This window comes from Gambusia affinis, linkage group LG22 (genome assembly GCF_019740435.1).
Source record: "Gambusia affinis linkage group LG22, SWU_Gaff_1.0, whole genome shotgun sequence".
Lineage (NCBI taxonomy): Eukaryota > Metazoa > Chordata > Actinopteri > Cyprinodontiformes > Poeciliidae > Gambusia > Gambusia affinis.
In genome coordinates, this window is record NC_057889.1 from 11,475,646 (window position 1) to 11,497,317 (window position 21,672).

The 21,672-nt window shown below is 37.8% G+C and overlaps 2 protein-coding genes and 1 non-coding gene across 6 annotated transcripts; 2 read left to right on the forward strand and 1 right to left on the reverse strand.

The window, feature by feature from the left end:
* Positions 1-1,957: 1,957 nt before the first annotated feature.
* On the reverse strand, positions 1,958-2,029 carry trnae-cuc. Its single transcript has one exon. It is a non-coding gene; the product is annotated as a tRNA-Glu (tRNA).
* A 154-nt stretch (positions 2,030-2,183) lies between these two features.
* Positions 2,184-17,333, forward strand: LOC122825178 (nuclear receptor coactivator 7). Of its 4 annotated transcripts, none has more exons than XM_044106352.1 (17): positions 2,184-2,405; positions 3,146-3,290; positions 9,127-9,266; positions 11,155-11,225; positions 11,363-11,470; positions 11,560-11,661; positions 11,806-11,931; positions 12,623-12,807; positions 13,220-13,341; positions 13,501-14,058; positions 14,215-14,386; positions 14,509-14,656; positions 14,792-14,917; positions 15,204-15,356; positions 15,509-15,604; positions 15,696-15,769; positions 15,874-17,333. In XM_044106352.1, exons 2-17 carry the CDS (start codon positions 3,253-3,255, stop codon positions 16,007-16,009), a joined length of 2,355 nt encoding a protein of 784 aa, XP_043962287.1. In that variant the 5' UTR covers positions 2,184-2,405; positions 3,146-3,252; the 3' UTR covers positions 16,010-17,333. The 4 variants fall into 4 exon arrangements, with proteins under 4 accessions (XP_043962287.1, XP_043962285.1, XP_043962286.1 ...); XM_044106350.1 differs by having other exon boundaries at positions 2,185-2,405; positions 13,187-13,341; XM_044106351.1 differs by lacking the exon at positions 2,184-2,405 and adding an exon at positions 2,478-2,654 and having other exon boundaries at positions 13,187-13,341.
* An 801-nt stretch (positions 17,334-18,134) lies between these two features.
* LOC122825188 (histidine triad nucleotide-binding protein 3-like) lies at positions 18,135-20,311 on the forward strand. The gene is made up of 5 exons (XM_044106374.1): positions 18,135-18,312; positions 18,950-19,067; positions 19,159-19,228; positions 19,755-19,881; positions 20,049-20,311. The coding sequence occupies exons 1-5, from the start codon at positions 18,169-18,171 to the stop codon at positions 20,124-20,126; spliced, it is 537 nt and encodes a 178-aa protein (XP_043962309.1). The 5' UTR covers positions 18,135-18,168; the 3' UTR covers positions 20,127-20,311.
* The last annotated feature ends 1,361 nt before the right edge of the window (positions 20,312-21,672 follow it).

The window sequence follows — 21,672 nt, forward strand, 5'->3', positions numbered from 1 at the left end:
CCAATTTTCCAGTCCCACAGTGGTTCTGTGGATCTGGGACAATGACACCCAGAACCACAACGTCCCTGCCAACACAAACCCTGCTTCTGAACAGAACCACCTCTCTCCCCACAATCCTTTGCTCTGAGTAGGGCAAGGAGAGGAGGTGGGGGTCCGAGGGGAGGCCGACGAAAGTCTGAACAGGCCAGGGGAACGACACACCGGCGCCATGGCGATCCCTAAGACAACTTATCTCCTCTCTCTCAGTGATAGCGCCTGTCAAAATAACAGCCAAGATACACACCCAGCAAGGAACTGGTTAACTTGTAGGCCGTCCAGCTAGAATGCCGGGGTCTTTGTCTTTCCTGCACGGCTCACTTGGGCTTGATAATGTCACTGCTGTCTTGGCACCCAATTATATTTAACAGTAATAGGCTACATATAGTTACAAATGACCCTCAGCATCAATATCTTCTTTTATTAAGAAAAAATAATTTTATTGTATTATTTTATTTTATTACGAAGAGGTGGGACATTTGTACGTAATATATAAAATGAAAATATATTAATGGCTAGATTATGCTTTAAAGTACAGCATCTGACTGGTGGTTGTACATTCAAGTCTTCTAGTAATTGTAGCTCTCAGATTTGAAGCTTCTCAGTGATAATAGCCAGATATGTTCACATCATGCAACACTGGGGCAAGATTGCAAATGGAGAAAAAAAAAAGAAAGATAAACAAAACAAGCCTAACAAATAAAAAATTCTGATTTGTGAATATGTGTTTTTGTTTTCATCAGTTGCATTACTGCAGAGTGGATTAACTGGATAGCTGGATTTGAACACGACAGATCTTTTGGCGCCCTCTTGTGGTTGTTCTGCTCCTGTTTTAAATGTCATCAGAAAGTGCCACAATTTAATTTATTATAAAGTTATTTTTAAATATACACATACGTGTACTCATTTATTTAAGTAAAGATAGAAATGCTAAATCAATGTCATTATTGCCATTTATTTAACCGACACATCGAATATGACAACATCAATGAAAAAAATAAAAGTGAAAAAAATAAATTGCTATTCAAATCCACACATTTCTATTCAAACTTGGTGAATGTAGAGTCATTTAAGAATTTATTCTATTTCTAGATTCGGTGTTTATTCTGTCAGCTGTTTTGATCAAATCCAATAGGTCAAATCAACACAAGATAAAGATAAAATAATGATTTTAACAGATTATACACACAAAAGGGACGATCTTCCCCCTACAAAAAATTTTCCACTTCCTTTAAATCTCAACTAAAAACCCAGTTGTTTAGAGTTGTATTTGAAACGTAATCAATTGCAAATTTATTGATGGAATCTGACTTGATGTTGTGTTTTTATTGTTGATTCTATGTTGCATTGTGTTTTTGTGTTTGATTTGATGTAAAGCACTTTGAAATGCCTTGCTGCTGAAATGTGCTATACAAATAAAATTTGATTGATTGATTGATTGATTGATTATCAGTAACATTGTAAATGAATATTTCAAAACTTAAACACAACAGTGTATTAAATAAGTATTTGAAACTGGTAAATAATTATACCTTCATTATTTTATTTATCAGACAATAAAACGTGTGCAATGATCAACTGATTATTACAATAATAATAAAATAAGAAGTAGTCGTATGCTTTTAACACAATCAGCACAATATTTATTTGTTTGTAAATTTAGATAATTATGGATAAATGGATACATTTATTTTAGGTTTTTTGTTTGTTTGTTTTTGTTTTTGTTATCATTATCGTTTCACGCCAAGTTTTCTGTTTTTACTTCCTTGTTCAGATGGGCTATTGTAGGGGAACAAATTGTAGGGGAACAAGTGTATGCCTATACTTATTTCCATTTTTCTTGTGTGGTAATTTTCTGATTTTCTGAAAACATTTTATGCTGTTGCTAAATAATCAATTGTTCAAAGATGAAAAGAACAAGTTCCCTGACCGGGAATCGAACCCGGGCCGCGGCGGTGAGAGCGCCGAATCCTAACCACTAGACCACCAGGGAAGATGTTCAATGAGTTCGCACAACGTCTTATTGGCTCTTCTACGATGAAAGTGTTATCAATGGTTGTTTGCACTTGTTCTATGACTGCTTAACTTATACAAAAAATGCCCTATTGCCTCATTTATAGAAAAGAAGCGCAAGGGAAATGTAATTCTAAACAAAAGGGACGCTCTTCCCCCTATTTTCTGGCACTGACGACGCCAGAGGGCGTTGCAAAGAAGGAGAGGCTTCATGTAGCTCTTCGAAGATGCTCGCCTGGTGTGTGAGCTGCTTCAGCTGCCTGTTTTCAAAATCAATTTTGCACTTGATGGAGTCATTGCACAAAGACGTTACAGCCCACTGCTGAGAGAGGTTGCAGGAGCAGGAATGTCTCAGGGTAAGCAAACGGTTATAAACCGCAATTTCGTTCCTACCTTCAATAGCAGGTTGCTATAGTGTGTAAACAAAGTGGCTAGCCGCTGTAGCTGCGTTAGCAGCAGCTGTGTGTGGTCAGCTGGAAAAAAGCTGGACCTTGTTCGATGCGTCTTTGTTTGCTTAAATCTGCCGGTTGCTCCGGCGGTTTTTTGACAATAGCAGACCGGGCTGTTTTGCGGTTTGCTGTCGCTGCTTCGACTGGTCAAGATAAGTAAGCTATTTAGCTAAATTTAACAACGCAGTTTCAAATATTACGTTTCCTCATAGGTCAGCCATCTACCTGTTATATAAGACTTGAAAGCTACACATGGATCAACTTCTGTCCTCTTTTTTTAAGTATGTCTTCAATCGTTTCATTAATTTTAGCGTCGTGATAATTCTCTTGTATCTCAGTGTGGCTGTTTACATCAATTGGATTCCCAGTGCTCAGTGCTAATAATAGACAAGCAGACTCTTACAATTAAGCCGTATTACATAATGAAAACGCATGTTTATGGTAGGAAGTCGGGAGCAGATGTGCTTGTGAAAGGAGCATTTTCTCCCTTTATGCTAATTAACCTGACACGAAGATCATTATGGGATGCTTTCATCGCCCTCCACACAAGCTGACTGACTTATTGGATGCGTTATTAGGTTTTTGCAGTCCTATGGAGTGCTGCAGACTGAGAGCTTTTCTGATTTCCTTCCTTCTCTCATATGCAGGACAAAAAGAAGTGTAAGAGACCACTGTGGGATCCTCATCTAGCTTGGCTGTGTGTGGATGTTTGTATGGATGAGTTTACTGTAACTGCATACAGATTTTAAGCCTGATGGAAAAAAGAGACAGAAAGCAGGGATATTTTGACAGGTAAGACACTCTGGGTTTGTTTGTCTATATTAAATGTCTCTTGCTTTGCAGTGTATTGGACCAATGTTTGTATTTGAGCTTATGCCTAAATGACCAGGCAGAGGTAGTCATGCTGGTGCTATCAGTGAGGAACGGAGCCGGTCCAAGGCATTAGAGAACTAAGCCGCATCTCTGTGCCCACACCCTTCCATAGAGCCTTCAAAAACCCTTACATTCACAGACAATATAAACCTCTCACCATTATAATAATTTTATATAATTTACTCATTGTGTATTGTATGGAAATGTAGTTTTATAACTTCTCTCTATATATATACAGTACAGACCAAAAGTTTTGACACACCTTCTAATTGAATTGAGTTGGAAGGTGTGTCCAAACTTTTGGTATGTACTGTGTGTATATATATATATATATATATATATATGTGTGTGTGTGTGTGTGTGTATATATGTTTCAGTTGGACATTGCTCAGATCTGAGGTCTTATTCTCATATATATATTTGGAGTCAACTGGCACAAACAATGATTATGACCACAAATCATGGAAATGTGGTACAATGTAAAGCAATTAATATGCAATTAAATTAGGTATTTCGGCCTTCTGCAATTCTTACACCCATAAAAATGTCTTAAAGGCAGTTAGTTGATTATAGGGATGAAATGAAAGCAGAAAAGTCAAGTCAAAGTTTATTTATATAGCACAGAAAAGAACAAAGTGTCAACATGAGGGTACAAAATAGAGCTGTGCCAGGAATTGATATTGAGCGATTCATACGTTTTCTAATCAATACTTTTAAGTAAAAAAAAATAATTTAAGATTTAAATGGGCTAACTTTTGGTAAACATATAATGTGAATTTTCTTCATTTAATAGTAATTTTGCAGAACTTTAATTTATTGCCACCCACTACTGTAGAGCTGGGGTCTCTTCTAATGCAAACATTTACTGTTTGCAAAGTAAACTTCAATGGGTAGTTAATAATTTTCCATACAAGTCTGTAAACACAATGAATAAAACTTGTTTGGCCCCTCTGTTATGAGTCTGAGTTTGAGTCGTAGCCTTGTATATAGAAAATATTTTATGTTTATTTAGAGCTTTCACTTTTTAAAACACCTTATCCCAGTTGCTACTTATGAAACAAATACTGTAAGCCCAACAGATTAATTTTCACAAGTGTCACATTATGGCTTTCTATGTAATGCTCCACTTGTTGTAAAAAAAAAAAAAAAAAAAAAACTTTATTGAAAGTTAAGTTTGGGTTTATTTAAAATATAATGGAGATGGTAAATATAGAAAATAGAAAGGAAGAGGGATGGGGTAAAACATTAGGAGAAAGGGAGTGAAGACAAGAGAAGTGAAAAAAGGATGAAGAGAATACAAGAAAAAAAACATACAATTCTCTTTCTACACCTGCAGAAAGAGAGAAAAAAAGCAGAGTCCTGAGAAACAACATATCTATTTATAACAACACAACATCTAAATAACACGTGCAAGTACTAATCAATACAAAAGGCATTTAGAGACAACTGCAGTCCTAGATAGTGTATCTGTAAAAACCTGAATCCAAATATTATAAGGACAGCCTTATAGTCAAACAGAAAATGGAGATTAAATTTGTTCAGCCCCCCAAAAAATCAAACAACAGAAAGCATCAAATTGTGAAAGAAATAGCTTGATGGCATCTGCACATTCAGAATGAACAGTTTGGCTTATTCACAAGTAAGCAAGGAGTCCGAGATTTCTCGCTTCATCTGCAACAAAAGCTAAATCCTTCTGAGCTACTTTCAGTTTCTCAGCTACATTCTTATGCAGCTCATCTAGGTTTAAACCTGCGTGACTCTCTTTTATTTCTCTCGTTTGGAGAACCCAGCACGCTAGCTCTTAGTACTAGAATTTATTGTAGCAGGCACAATCTTATACTCGAATATTAAAAGCACCTTCTGGTTGTACTGTCAAAACATATTTATTGATTTGAAAGTCTTCTGCATTTCTGTTCATCATCTGTTCTAAACACTGAGGCGCATTGAATAATTGTGCATTCTCATCTCTGCTCTACACCTACCTTACAAGACCTCTATTTAATCAGTAGTGCGTCAGAGTTTCACACAGAGAGGCACTGGCTGTTGACTGTAAAATTGGATTTTGGCAGTGTTGTGAAACATGATATTGGGAAATGAGTGGAAAAAGGCTTATCACAGTTACGGAGTATGGAGGGATAAACACTTGTGAAGCTATCAGCAAATTGCAGCTCTTAGTCTGTGACGTCTGTGCAGGTGAGGTGCTTCACCCAGCTGCATGCAATTTAGACATTAGATTACTGTGAAATCTGTCACCAGTTATTATTTATTCAAATTCCATCCAGTTTATTTATATAGAACCAATTCACAACAAATGTTGTCTCAGGACACTTTGCAAAAAAAAATCTATTCAATCATGCATGCATTCTAATTGATCCTTATAGATCAAAACGTTTTTGTCTAAGGAAATTCAGCAGATTGCATCGAGTCATGGACTTGAAGCATTCGCTCCTCTTGGACCAGGTTGTTAGCTTTTTTCTGTGCAACCTGCAGGTATACAGTATGTTTCTACATCCTGTGTTTCAGTGGATGTGAGCACCATATATACGGTAATCACAAATCAACTTTTATACCTATGGAACGAGTGGATCATAAAGAAATGTGTTCAGTTGCTTCCTAAATGGAAAAAAAAAAAAAAGTAGATTTAAACACAATCAATGCCCAGATGGTAAGGACAGCATTAGGGTTTTTTCAGAGTGGGTATGTGATTCAATTGTGTCTTATGGGCTTGTTTCCCTTGCATTATGGCTCCGGTTTCATGTTCTGATTGGGCTGACGATCTGGCTCAAATAAGACATCTGTCATGTCTTTTCTGCTGGAAATATTAGACTTTAATTATTGGATCAGCATTGCATTGGTTCTTAATGGGATTTTGACTCTACGTACTATTAGAAGAGGTCTACCTGTATGTGCACTAAGCAGATCTAAAGAACATGCAACAGATCACCTCTAATAGTTACCCTTAGGTGTCTGATGTCTCGCATGCAGTTCAACATGGAGTTCTCTCAAACAGAGGTGTTTTACATGCCTATTTCAATAGCTATCATCAAGCAGTCACTTTGTGATTTTAATTCAGAATCTGCTTTGAATCACAAAGCAGATTCAAAGCTGAGCTTTTAGATTTAACTGTCTTCCTGGACAGAGTGATATTTAATGTTACTGCTACAATGTTTACCTCTTCCTTAACTCCTGCTGTTTTGTGCTTTGCACTTTGTTTGTTATTTTTTTATTTTTTTGGTAGAAAATGGTGGTGAGTGGAGCGGGATGTTTCATACCAATTTGGATTTAGGGTTGTTTATCACGGGACGCTAGCGACTTCAGAGGGAGTGCTGCAGAGTCAAGTGGCCCGCGGTGTGTTTGGGAAGAGAATCAATATGTTCAGAGCAAAAATAACAACCATGCTGTAACAACCACATCCCCTCCTATTTGAAGTGTGTGCCACTTTGCTTCCTGACATATCAAGCAAAGGGCTGCCCAGCATTTCGTTGTTCAAGGAGAAGTCATTAGGTGCTGAACTGCTTTGTTCCAGTTATGCTCACTATTATGACTCAAAATAAGGTTTTTGTTGATGTAGTTGATCACTGTCTGACAAACGCTTGTTTATTCATAGGGGCCTGACGTGTTAAAACGTCATGCATGATTTCTGTAAATGGTGTGTAATCATCACTTCAGTGCAGCAAAGTTAAAACAAAGTTGTGAATGTAATACATTTTTGTTCTAATAAGCAATGAAACTCATGTCAGTCATCAAGAAACATGAGTTTCTTGATTACACGTCAAGAAACTCATGTAATCTTAACGTGTAAGTGTCCTAAAGAGATCCTACATGTTCTGAGCTGAGGATTAATCAGTCTTACTTGATTGCTGCTCTAAAAGTGGGTGTCTTAAAGTCCTTCTGCAATAAACTAATGTCAAAGTCCTACTGTAGAGTAATGTACAAAGATTTGTCGTATGATACAGTTTACTAATTAGACTTTTGGTTGTTTGTTTCTATGTTATTTGTATTGTAATTCAGTATTTTTCTGGAGAAATTAATATTAAAACATTACACATTTAGTCAGGAACAGTGAGACAGGGAGCTATAAGAACATGGGATAATATTTGATGTCAACCTCCTGTGGCTCCTGTAAGTATTACGCTCACTTGCATTTTTTTTTTTTTTGTCAAACGAGAAGGCTTTGTTCAGATTTTGTACAGAATTGGAATTATATCTGAATTTTAAGTTGTATGTACTAACTGTGGTCACCAACCAAAAGATTTAAGTTACATGTTTGGTTGATTCAACAAGCAAGACTTTGCTTAATCTCAGGGCTTTTGAATCTGTTCCTACCCAGACTCTGGTTTGTAGAACAGTACCAGTACAACAGAATGCAACACGTAAAAGAAGAAAAACAGAGTCTGGAAATGAAAGGAATCCTTTTGATCTGTGGAGTATGAGAAATACCCCTGAGGGAAACAGATGCTGCTACTGATGAGTTTCTGGAGATTCATGCTGTGTCTAAGACTGCAAAGAGGAGCGACCTTAGTTCCCTTTGTCTGTAGTCTTATCGACCCAATCTCATCCATCCCATTAAAGCACTTCAATACTTAAGATCCTGTTGTTGTGATGTTCCTTTATTTGCTCTTCACCTGGGGCTGTGCTTGAAATGATCTCAGTTCCTCCTATAAGTAGGCTTATCTTTTCTTGAGATATCTTCTTATAGAGCATGTAGTGCTTTTGCAAAAGTATCCACACCAATTGAAGTTTTTCACATTTCTATTACATTCCAATTACAAGCTTCAATTTAACTTAATGTGATCCGTCAACACAAAGTGGGGTATAACTGTGAGGTGGAGAAAAAAAAAAGATGCCCGCTTTACAAATTGTTTGATAAATAAAAATAAAAAACGAGGCGTGCATTTTTATTCACCTCCCCCTAAACTGGGTTCCAGATGTTTTGGGTGCGTGTCCTCCAGCTTCACACATCTCGAGACCATTCACATTTACACAATAGCTCAAGATCGTTCACATCGAACGGAGAACATCTCTAAACACCAATTTCAGCCTAGATTGAACTTTGACTAGGCCATTCTAATTCATGAAGGCACATTGATCTAGACTCGTCTTGCTTTGAGGTGAATTTCCATCTCAAGTATTTTACTGCATCTAGCAGCTTTTCATCCAGTGCTCAGCTCAATTCCTCTTCCCATTCCTCTCTTTCCCAGTTGAAGAAAAAGGATCCCAGAGCATGATCTTGCCAACACCATGTTTCACTGTAGAGACGTTCAGAGTTGGTTTTTCACAACCATGAAGTTGAGAAAGACATGTTTGCATTCATAGCTTGTGGCAATCTGCAAGCTTTTTCTGGTTTTCTTTCAACCATCAGTTTCATGTTGAAACATCAAAGCCAGATTTTTGCACAACTAACATTTATGCTCTTCAGAGGGTGCAGATACACTTGCAAGGCACTGTACATAACTTGCGGCTCACCACTAACCCTAGCTACCAGTGTACTTCACAGTAGTAGGCTTCCATAATGTACCCCCCTCATTTGCTGCCCATCAATGATTGAACAGGAAGTAGGAGGAGTCTGAGAAGATGATATGGCTGACACTGCAAAAAACTCAAAACCCACTCTCTCGACTGTTTATCGCAAATGTGCTTTCTTTAAAAAAGGATCTAGATTATGGTTTCCTATTAAAGAATGCAACATTTGTAAAAAAAAGTATTTTTTCCTTTTCCTTTTTTTTTTGTGTGTGTGTGTTTTTGCTCTCATCAGGCTGAAAAGGCGAAAGCAGCTGAAGCCGACCCAACCAGAAAAGAGCCAGAATGAGCCGAATCTGGCAATCATGTCCTCCTGTGACACGGATCCCAACAAGAAGACGGATCTGCTCAGAGTAACGGATAAACCACCTGCAGGTCTGAGTGAGGCGTGGCAAGAGAGAGCTGATTCTTCTTCAGATATCAATGAAAAGCATACATAGTCATTTATTACTGTCAAATTTCACTCACTGGGTTTGAGCAGAAGTAAGATAAATTTATCTAGGTTAGAATTTGTTGGCTAATGTATATGTTGGTCTACTTTCATATATTTCTTGTTTTGAGCATGATAAAGAAACCTGCATTTGATAATTACATCTAACACGATATATTTAACCACTGCAGACATCTAATCATTGGTGTTTCTGTTTAGAAACAGAGTTAGATGTTCACAATGACTGTGAGCATTACAAACATTCCTCTTTTGTTTAAAATGTTTCCTGTTCTCTGAGAGATGCAGACGCCCCACAAAATAGGGAATTGTTTGCATTGGAGCAACCTCAGCAGTTTTAAATGGGAAGTTGCATAATCATTTTCCTGGTTTGTTTAAGAGTCAGTTAGCCATGTTCACAAAGCCTGCATACAATAAGATTTGCTTTTAATTAGTTAATCCTGAAAGAAATGTTAAAACTCCTCATAATCTGTTTGCACTTTTTTGACAATGAGCATATGAACTCTTTAGCCCACTATTTGGAATAAGCAAGATTCACTGTGAATGCTTGTAAATAAGTCTTTGGATTGATAAACCGAACAGTAAAAGTAATACATCATATAAAGGTATCACCAAGGCACACTGTTTTAAAATTAACCAAACTTGCCCTACTCAGGCGGTTGTCCTCCTTAAGTATAACAAATGTATGACAAAGCAGTCCCACAGTATGATGCTGCCACCACAGTTGGTACAGTTTGAAAGGCTCCCTTCGACAAATCCCAACAAACATCTCATTTTTGTATCTTTCTTGCCTGAACATGCACTATAGCTCAATTAAATTTTTGTGTTAAAATATTTGAAATATATTTTTACATTTATTAGATTTGTAGAGGTCATTTTTTTCAGGATATTAATTCTCCCTAAATGTAGTATATCATGATGGGGTTGGCCTGTACACACAGGCTGAATTTACGTTGTGGTATTACAGTGTCAGCTCTGTGCAGACTCGGTGAAGTGCAGAGGTCAGAGGAGTGGCTGTTCAGGCACATGCAGCAAAAGTTACAGCAGTCTTAGTCATGCGCAGTGTTTCAGTCAATTGTGCACTAAAAGCTTCTGCGTCCTGGCAAGAGGAAAATGCTGACTGTGGGAATGATCTGCAACAGGAGTCTGATTGTGTGTCTACTTACAATAACTGCTGCAGCCTGTGCTGAATAATAATAATGGAGAGAAAAAAATAACTGGTACTGAAACACAAGTAACTCAATGGCTGTGAAGACTCTTCACTGAACCACAGATTCTCTCTGAGATTTGAGTTGTGACTTTGACAAGTGTGTCCACACATTCCTGAAAAAATCATAAAATCATGCATCTATAATTAAGGCCTTGAAATGTTTTTACTTAATTTACAAAACGTAAGTTGGCCTTACGTATGTTAATCACCGGTTCTAAATTTTGTTGTGGCACGACTATTTAATGTCATATATTCTATGTAGCTAATTATTCTCACGGGACTCGAAACCTATTAAAATTAAAAGATGACTTAAGATCTAGATCTACCAAGGTATGAATAATTTGCTCAATTTCATCCTCATGTGACATGATATTGTCCTCCACATGTTTGCTCTGTCTCTTTCAGCTTATCTTTTTATTTTCCCCTTGCAGTTATGCTTCACGTTTCACAGAAACCCTACTAATATACTTTGAAGTTTGTGTTTTTAAAATGTGATGAGGTTTAAGAAGCGTGAATACTGCAGTGTAGGGAATAGTTGCAATCCAATGAGGAGATTTCTAATATTTAACATTTTCTATAATCTATAATTCTTCTTCCACTTTCAGGTGATGGTTGTAAAAGTAGCAATCAGGCAAAAATGGAGAAAAAGAAGCCCCCGGGAACAGTAGAGTTTATTGTGAGTAGCCCAACACTCACATGACAATTTGGAAAACAAGATGCTAATCTATTTATTTTGCATTATTTTAAGCTGTGTGTGTGTTTAGAAAGTCTGTAGAAGCTAGGTTTCACATAAAGGCTGACCTGTGGTTACAGGTGGGACCTGATGATTCTATCAACAGCATCGCACTTAAATTCAACATCACCCCAAACAAGCTGGTGCAGCTGAACAAGCTCTTCGCCCGCAGCGTCTACCCTGGCCAGGTGAGAGGACTGAAACTGTCCGGTTGGGCTGATTTGCATCATCATTATAGATTAGCAGACTATTTATTAACTGTCCACCGTCATTACAGAAGCTGTTTGTTCCCGATGTGAGTCAAACAGAAACAGACCCGAAATCGCTGGCGGCTTCTGACGCCTCTTTCGCTAACTGTGTTTCTGACAAGCCATTACAGGTGAGTCAAAATCAGTCTGGAATGTTTCTGTAAGGCTATTTGACCTTATAATACCTCAACAGTGTGCTGTGGCATTTATCAGTGTCAAATTTTAACACTTAAGTTGTGCACATATTATTGGATTTGTCCTTAAACTTGTTCCAGGATTGCACTCAAAGCTGCCGGTCAGCGAAGTCCATCCGTCGAGAGTTCTCACCAAATTCTGAGGATGAGAGCCCGGCAACGGTTAAATTCATTAAGATGAGCTGCAAGTACTTCACCGATGGCATGGTGAGAAGCTTGGATGCTTTGCTGATGTCTGGTTAAAATGTAGATTAAATCTTGAAAGACTCCTTCTAAAATGTAGAAAGTTATTCTTTTATTGTTTTTCTTGCATTTAATTCACGTCCTTAGATGTTGATAAATGATTTGTCTTCTTTTGCTCAAGCTACTGTGTATACCTTACCTTAATGTATGCTATATTTAAGTGATAATTAAATGTGTAAATTTTCATTTTGTCTTTTTTTATGGATGAAAGAAAAACCCTGAGGCTGATATGTTAAGCAGGAAATTTTAGTGTGGAATTTGGTCTAAGCATTTTCCAAGTTTGGACAAAGCTGGAGAAGGATGCTAAGTTTGGAAAAAAAAAAAAATTTGTACTCTCAGACTTCATTCCCGATCATAGTTTAAAAGTTGCTTTCATCCATTATGATTAGTTTTTGCAGAGTTTATATTTGAAGTAAGACCACAGCAGAAATATTTACCATGAATTTAATATGAGCGTTAGTGTTAATGCTTAAAAATTATCCTAAAAAGAATGCCAGTACTGAAATGGTCCCATCAGGCAGTAACATTAAGGGATAAAAGTGCAGTAGTCACTAATATATTTCTTGCAAAGTGTACAGAAACCGTCTCCAAGGCTCCCTAAATGCAGTAGTTGTCCTACTAGATAAAGTCATGACTGCTGCTTTCCCTGTGTTAGGGTGTTGTGGGCGGTGTGTTAATTGTAACGCCCAACAACATCATGTTCGACCCTCACAAGTCGGACCCCTTGGTGATCGAGAACGGCTGTGAGGAGTACGGCCTCATCTGCCCCATGGAGGAGGTGGTCTCCGTGGCGCTGTACGACGACGTGTCGCGCATGCAGCTCAAAGACGCTTTGCCATCGTAAGAGCTGACGCTCCACATTTCTGCCGTTTTCTTGCCATCCTTCCTGGCCTTCACTTTTGCTCCTTTTTTCCTTATCCTGAGTCCAGCTCAGCTTTCTCTTGTCCTCAGCTGTTTTTTTTTTTCTGACATTCTATTCAGAACGCTACATTTCCAAATCCCATCCACCCTACTGTGAGCGTTTTCCTTTGTTAAAAATGTGTCTTTTGTTTGAGATTTTTGTTACCTCACATCATATTTGTTATTTTCATTTGGGTGCAGTTTTTAATTTAAGTTGGTCATGTTTTTGTTTTTGTTTTGTTTTTTCCCTGTACTTTTTTTCCCCCCTCCCTTTCTTCCATCCTGTTTCCCGTCTATGTGATGTCCCGTATCCTCACAGAGACCTACCCCAGGATCTGTGTCCTGTCTACAGGCCTGGTGAGTGGGAGCAGCTGCCATCGGAGCGGGACCTGAACCCCTTTAGTCGTTACGAGGCTCTGGTTCCAAAACAACCCATATTTTTGGATGACATTGAGTCTACCCTTTCTGAAACTGGTAAGACGTCATCAAATATGGATTTATTTTTTTTTCCCATCTATATACCCCCATAGCATTAGTAGCATGCCAAAATCGACTGGTCAGATATGCTCAAAGGACTCAAAACCTTTATCGTAGTTGTACAGGGTTTTGTTTTAACATATTCCCTATTTCCAGTGAGTACCGAGGGGGAACAGACAGAAAAGTCTCCATCGGATGAGGGATTTACCGATCTGGAGCCTACTATCAACTGGAACACCGCGGAGACACAGGGGAGCTCATCTACAACACACTGCAGAGACAATTATGAACATGTAGGACCAAATTGTCTCAACCTGCAGGAGCCCCGAGACTATTCAGCACTCAGTCGAGCTAAAGGGAGGCTGGATGATGAAGAGGACGAAGGTGTTGCTCAGAACAGCTCCATAGAGGACGGAGTGTCAGTCTTATCTGCCTTAGAGACCGAGAAACAGGGTAGCTTGCAGATTAAACCCTTGAGCCAGCAGGTAGCTGAAACCAAAGATACGCACCCCGAAGGCGCCGAAGAGCTGCTAAATAGAGTAGAAGATAAAACACTCAGGAGGCTGAGCCTGCAGGAGGCTTCAGAGGTAGAGAGAAGAAGCCCAGACAGACTAGCAGAGGGCGACAGAGTCAGTGAGGAGGTGAGACAAAAGAAGAACCAGGAATCTGAGATGAGGTCATGGCTGCTGAAGAGGATGCAGGTTCCAATAGCAGGTACATCAGAGTGTTGGTTATTAATGGTATTTATATGCTGAATATATTACACCTCAAACATTCAGTGTCAGAGAACTGTGAAAAGTTAGAATAAAACTGTGTCATTAAGTTTTAATTTCTTTTTTCTTTTTCATTTTTTTGTCTTATTTTTGGCAGACATGCTTTTACCATCGGAGGAGAAGAGCAAAAATCCACCCATGTTCCTGTGCTTCAAGGTTGGGAAGCCAATGAGGAAGTCCTTCACCACCAGCATGACCTCCAGTCCCGCGCCCTCAGTCAGAATCCGGGAGAGGCAGCCAGAATACTGGTTTGCTGTTCCTCAGGAGAGGTGATGTTAACCCCCCAAAAAACCATCAGAAATGACTTCAAAATAAAGAAATGGTAATGTTTGTTGTTTTTTTTCTCAAGGATAATCTGTTAAGAGGTGTGTCGTGTGTGTCTGTGTTTCAGGGTGGACAGTCTCTACTCTTTTTTCGTCCAGTGGTCTCCTGATGTGTACGGGAAGGAAGCCCGTGAGCAGGGCTTTGTTGTGGTGGAGAAAGATGAGCTGGACATGATCGACAACTTCTTCAGTGACCCTGCGTCTTGCAGTTGGGAGGTGAAGATTTTTTGCTACCATCACCCCAGTTTGTGTGTGTGTGTGTGTGTGTGTGTGTGTGTGTGTGTGTGTGTATACGTATGTTGTGTTTTTTAATCTCTTTACTTTTGTCTTTTTTCCTGCTGCGTATTCTAGATCATCACCATTGACGAAGCCAAACGCAGGCAGAGCTTTAGCAGCTGTGACAGAGACTCTACGGTGGACGCTTTGCCCATGCTTATTGATAACAGTGATCTGCTCCAAGATACACACATTGAGAAGGTAAGTTGTGTAGGACATGCAGCAGGTCTCCTGCCAACAAATCCTTTCGCTCTTTTTTTTTAAATTGAGATTTAATTTTAGTTTGATAAAACGTGACAAAAAAAACAAAAAAAAACAATTTATGTTTAAACAATAGATTTCGCTCTGGTTACAGCATAACAGGCCGGTTTTATGTTTAAAATGTGATAGAAAGAAATATAAACATATTAAGTCCTACCCTAGATACTTATGCAAGTATTCATTCCTTAATTCACAGTCTAATAGTTGATTATTTTGTTTCTTTCAGCTTGCCTGTCGCCTGCCAGCCCGCGTGCAGGGTTATCTATGGAGGCTGGTCTACAGCACTGAGAAACATGGCACCAGTCTGAAGACTCTGTACAGGAACTTGTTAGATGTCGACAGTCCCGTGCTGCTGGTTGTCAAAGATATGGATGAGCAAGTAAATAACAAGACATATTGCACAAGATAAAACCGTTTAGCTTTGGCGCCTCATAGTGGTGAAAGATATATAGACTTCACAAACCCCAAGTCATGTCATTTGTTAATATTTCTATCAGAAAGGTAATTTTGTTTTTTTATGTCTTGTTACAGATATTTGGAGCTTTTTCAACCCACCCCTTCAGAGTCAGTGAACATTTCTATGGCACTGGAGAGACATTCCTTTATAGCTTCTGTCCTGAAATTAAAGTTTGTGCTTAATTAGCTCCGTAAACACATCCCAAAAATCTGTACTCACTTTAGAGTATTTTAATTCTGACATAATTTGGCATAATTTCAGGTGTACCGCTGGACGGGGGAGAATTCTTACTTTGTGAAAGGCAACACTGACTCTCTGCAGATGGGAGGAGGAGGGTGTGTACAGCAACCACATTATTCCCTTTGCTGACACTTGACTGTTGAACAGAAAAATGCATTTTTGCTGCTCCCTGACCTTTTTTTTGTCCTCTCCACTGTAGCGGCCATCTGGGTCTCTGGCTGGACGGGGAGTTGTACCGAGGCACTACCACCAAATGCGCCACCTTCAACAATCAGCCACTTTCCACCCAGCAGGACTTCAACATCCACAGTCTAGAGGTGTGGACCTTTGAGTAGCCTCATCTGCCCAAGCTCCTGACAAATCTACACATCGTGAGCCATTAGAAAAACACTCCCAGGTCTGTTATGCATCACTTGGAGCCACTCATGAATGAGACTGAGTGTCATGTGAGACAGACACAAGCAGCAAAGGCGTCTGTGTTCTGCAGGGAGCCTCGTCACGAGTTTACATCCAGTTGCTTTTACAAGAGGAGGTGCGACAAAATGCCCTGAGCTCATTTGCTGCCTTACAAATAGAACAGAGGCTCCAGCTTCCTCTGTGTGAAGGCTGCCTGGCAGTCAAAGCTGCTCTTTGACTGTGAGGCTAAAACCTAAAGAGGCCAAAGTGCTCACATTAATGTTCACGTTATTTCCAACAACACTAGATGAAGGTCCATGAAAAGGAATATGGACGCCTCAGAATGCTCTGGGGTTATCCTTACAGAAATTATAACAGTGTTGACAATATTTGTATGTTTGACAATGTACATACTTATGTACTGAAGAAATTTGGAATGATGATCTTTTTTTGTTGTTATTGCTGCAGTTTACTCAAAACTTGAAGGAAAGTGACAATTGCCAGGGTTAATTTTGACCCATTCAACATCAAATAGCTAATTTGTCTCCATCTGAAGCATTCGCTTCTCCTTTGGTGATAACTTTTTCTCTTGTGGTGAATCTGAGATGGCAAGAGTGAGATACAATTCACTTCCCAAATGAAGAAATATGATCCAAAAAAAACTCTTACGGCCAGAAACAAGTTTGCAATGACCAAATTTAATGTTTTGTTCCTGACCTTATATTTTTTAAGAATATTTTTGCATTTTATTTTTATATTCTTTTTTTTTTTATGAGAAAACTGCTCCTTTTTTAGTATTATTTTTTTACAATGGTTTATTTCTGTTCTTGAGTAATTTTATGTTAAAACTTTTGTTGTTTTTTTTGTTTTTTACTTGGTCATTGTTGTTGAGCCAATTTAACATGATACCACTTTGCACTACAGGATGCAGGCAATGCTGCCTTTGTGGCCCCTAGTAATGAGCATTACTTTAATATTACTGTTAAATTGTTACAAAATCTAGTTGAATCATTAACCAGAGAAGGGAAGTCCAAATACGCCTCACTCTCTACATTAGCTAATGTTGATGGAAAAAGGGATAAACTGTTATTGCACTCTGATGTGGCACTAACTACACAATCAAATCTGCTAACACAGAAATGAAGCTTCTTTTGATATCTGATTCAGGCTTGTAGTGCATGAATACAACACCACTACCTGCCATACTCTGTTCACTAATGCCAGAAAAATGCTTCATATTAAAATTGAGCGATATTACTTTAAGTTGGTTGGTGTTGTAACTGTGAATGCTCTCCCAAGTATTATTTCTTGTGAATCCAAAACTGCTGCACTCTGTGATGTCTCTAAGAAGCTATTTATTGTTGTTATTGCCACCACATTTAAATTTAAATAAATGTTAAACATATAACATAAAAATAGCATTGAGTGCTCATGATTTCAGTTTTTTTTTTTTTTTTTCCACTGCTGAAAACGGAACATGTGTACTGGAACATGATGTTATAGCCTGTAGATAATTGGGTGTCAAACTAATTTTCGTTTTGAGCCTTATGCAGATCACAACTGTCCTCAAAGGGCCGGTTGTGCCAGAATGTATTTATAAAACCCAATAACAAACTGTTAAAATATTGATAAATAGTTGTCTCTCTATTCAGTGAGTACTTCAAATTAAATAATATGGAACATCTTTTCACATAGGTGTAATTTGGCAGCATACAGATAAAAACTGCTACAATTGTTCTTTTGAAGTTTTGACTCATTTCTCTCTATAGTCTGGAGGGCCGCAAAAACTTGGATTTGGCTCCTGGCCTTGAGTTTGACACGTGCTGTAGAACGTCATCTCAACAAAGACAGTTTTTAGAAAAGATGCATCACTGCAGATTAAAAACAGATTTAGCTCACTTTAACTTTAAAAAGAGGTGTGAAGGAGTTTGGGGGATTCATGAGATTGACAGATTGAGTACGTTAACTAAGTATACTTTTGTTTTACGCTTAAGGTCTTTCTAAATTATCTTAACCTAACTTCATCGGCATTTACCTTTTAGGAAAACTGCCGAGTGATGTCCCCTCGCAAAAGTTGACGATCTTTGGTAGGCATGTAATGCGGAACAAAAACAAATATGTTGAAAGGAAACTCGAACCCAGAGGGAAGATGGAAGGAAAGACTTCTAGAGAGTATGATGAATCGTGTATTTTCTGCCATTTTGCGCACAATAGAGACGAAGAAACGACTATTCTTAAGCAGGTAAGGAGTTTTTGTTGGGTTTAAAGAGGAGAAACTCTTGGGTGAGAGTTTCAGATTTATGATTTGAAACTAGTCACGTTCCGTTGTGTCAGTACGTGACAAGTAATAATAAAAATAATCCCGTCCGGGATTTTTATTGGTCTATCTACAATAACTCTTTGAAGAATTTTAATTAATATGAGTTACAACAATAATCAATAAAGTATTTTTGAATTTGAATTGATTTATAAATTTAAAATTTTTTAAATGGATATCACGTCTGAATGCGTTATATTTGGGTAAGTGGGTATTATTTGTGTTTTGAATATTTAAAAGTAAAAAAAAAAAAAAAGTGAATAGAACTTGTCTGACGTATTAACAGATCTCAAAGAGCAAACGTTTTTGTCGCTTAAACAAACTATAGTTCCTGAATTTATTTCCAAGTTTTTGGCAGTTAAATGCATCCGGAAGTTTCATTATCCTCAAATGGAGAAAGCAGGAAGGAATGGTCAACTATTCCAGAAGTGACAATCTCTAAATACATTTAAAAAATACTCAACAGCAGGGCTCTGAAGCATCCAGGAAGTAAAACGAACCCAGATCAACATCTCATTTAAGGCATCATGACCTTAAATGAAATAATTTCACTCTTCTGCAGGACGAAGAGTTTGTTTGCTTCAGAGATATTGATCCTGTTGCTCCTCATCACTACCTGGTTATTCCTAGAGACCACATTGTCAGCTGCAAATCACTGAACAGAACCCACATTGACCTCGGTCAGTGACATCCTCTTCTTACACTAGTTCTATTATGTTTTTATATCTAGAGCTCATAGCAGACAGCAATAACAAACCATGTGTTTAACAGTTAAAAGGATGGCCAAATTTGGGAAAGAAGTCCTCCTGGACCAGGGGGTCACTGATATGGAGAATGTAAGGTGGGTGAGAAATCTAACAAGTGTGTTTATTTCTCACTTATGGCCAGCAAACTTTCTCTAGCCTTTCTTCGGTCTGTTTTTTTGTTTTTTTTTCTCGTTTTTACATGCGCTCCTCCTTTTTGATTCTCTTTTTAGGACTTTTTCCCTTTTTTCTTTCCATGAGGCCTGCTGTCTTTTACCCTGTAATCCTTCCTAATGTTCTTTTTTGACTTTTGTGTTTTCTTTTTCTTGTTTTTGCAGGTTTCAGACAGAAAATTGCATATTTTTCTGTTCACCAGTTATTGGAAGCAGTTGTCATTAAGGATTAATCAAATACTGTACTCAATTGGAAGTGTTTTTATTTGTGTTTTAAAGTGGAAATTGAAACTGAAGACGAATGCTGAAATTCTGAGTCGGCTACAATACAAGACATTAGAAGTGATGAAAAACTTGTAGCAACTCTGTTTAATCTGTAACTTCACCCACATATTGTGAGACTGCGGCAAAACGAAACTGAGCTTGGCACTGATGTGTGTTTGTTCTTCAGGTTGGGGTTCCATCAGCCTCCCTTCATCTCAGTAGAACACCTTCACCTCCATGTGCTTGCCCCGGCTAGCCAGATCTCAACTACTATGCAGTACAAGTTCACCCCAGAAACTGACCGTTTTATTACTGTGAGATTGGCTAACAAATTTTCTTCCTATTTTTTTTTAAAAATACTATTGTAATGTTTTCTTCACTTAAAGAAACAAAAAACATTAATTGAATCAGCAGTAACATGAATCAGCTGTAACGTGAATCAGATATAACGACGTGTGTCCTTTCTCTACTCTTTCTCCAGGAAAGGTCTCTAAGGGAGCGTTTAAAGAAAGTGCCTCCACTTACCTTTGCAAGTTTTAGAAAACATTTGGGATTTTAGGTCTTAGGTTTTGAGCCTCTAATGATCATGCAGCTGTGGTACAAAAAGAAACTCAGCCTGGACAGAGACTTTTTATAAGCACTGACTGTTAAGACAGAAAAGCTGAATTTCAGTGTGCTGTTATTCCAGTGTGCATGCAAACTCCAGGCTGGCTGGAACTCCAACCCAGTACCTTCTCACTACAAGGCAAGTACTCTACCAATTGCACCATTGTACTGTTATTTTTATTATTTTTTATTTTTTTAATCATTTTATCTTTATTTTTAGTCACATTTACACGTTAAGGAGACAATAAACCATACTGTGGCATATAAATTATGAAATTTAGACTATTGTTTACTGAGGTCTATGTAAAGCGATTTGTTATTTTATTTTATTTATAATTAATACCAAATGAACTGTTAGATAACTAATAGGCTATAAGCGTTAAAAGGTGATTTTTGACTTGTTTGAAAAATGGTCTTGATATATAAAAAAGATGCGTACTTCTTTTAAAATGTGTTTTTTATCAGTGAAAGGAAAAAGATTGTAATTGTAATTGTAAAAAAAAGCTTCCTGTATTTATTCTTGGATTTATTTTAAAGTTATAAATGTCCATTTAAGCTTGTAAAGCGATAAAACAATTGTTTATAGGATAAAAATTCTCAATATTTGTTTCACCTCAAAATAGTTTTTGTCCACATCATTGGAGTCAAGGGTTAAAATTTTGTGTCCGTTGTGTTTCTTTAAAGATGTATAGCATATGAGCCAACATATGTTGTAATTTAAGTGCTGAAATCAAACTCATCCGCTTGATGTATTTTTATTTCGTCAGTGTGCTTTTGATTCCTTGCTTGTATGACAATTTATAATGAACATAATGAAGTTTACATACCTCTAAAAATGTAATTTTTTTTATGATGATCAAGACAAAATATTTCAGCATTTTTTTCCACATTTATTGTGACATACATCCCACAAAAAAACTAAATATAAACCAACATGTTAGAGCAAAACAAAAATAATACATATGCAAATGCTGCAATAACCTGATTGTGTACTGTAAGTGTGTCAGGACAGTTAATAAATGTGGAAAATGAGGAAGAAGACTGCAAAAATGGGATGTTTATCATTGATGAGAAGATAAAAAGGGGAGAGAGAGATTGCAAGAATCTTTAGCAAGGATTTCCTATATGTGATAATGGTCTCTATTCTCCATACTGGACTGAGAGGTAGGGTTGAAAGACAAACATTTTCCTTCAAAGAAAACATCCAGGCCTGGCTAATATCTTCCAAAACAATGTGGAAGAATGAGTTGTTGTCAGATAGGAGAACTGGAACATATTGGGACAAAAACAATGCAGCAAATCACCAATAGACCCATGTTGACCTTCCAGCTGAAAAATAGGTCCAAAGCAGAGCTAGGACAGGATGACTTTAATCACAGCATATTCATGTGTGTGGGTGGCCCAGTGAACTTAGTAAGAGTTATGTTACAAACAAAATGTGGCATAAAGGCGAAATGTCATCATGTAGATGAAAAGAGCTAGTGCTTTCTTTGATTTAA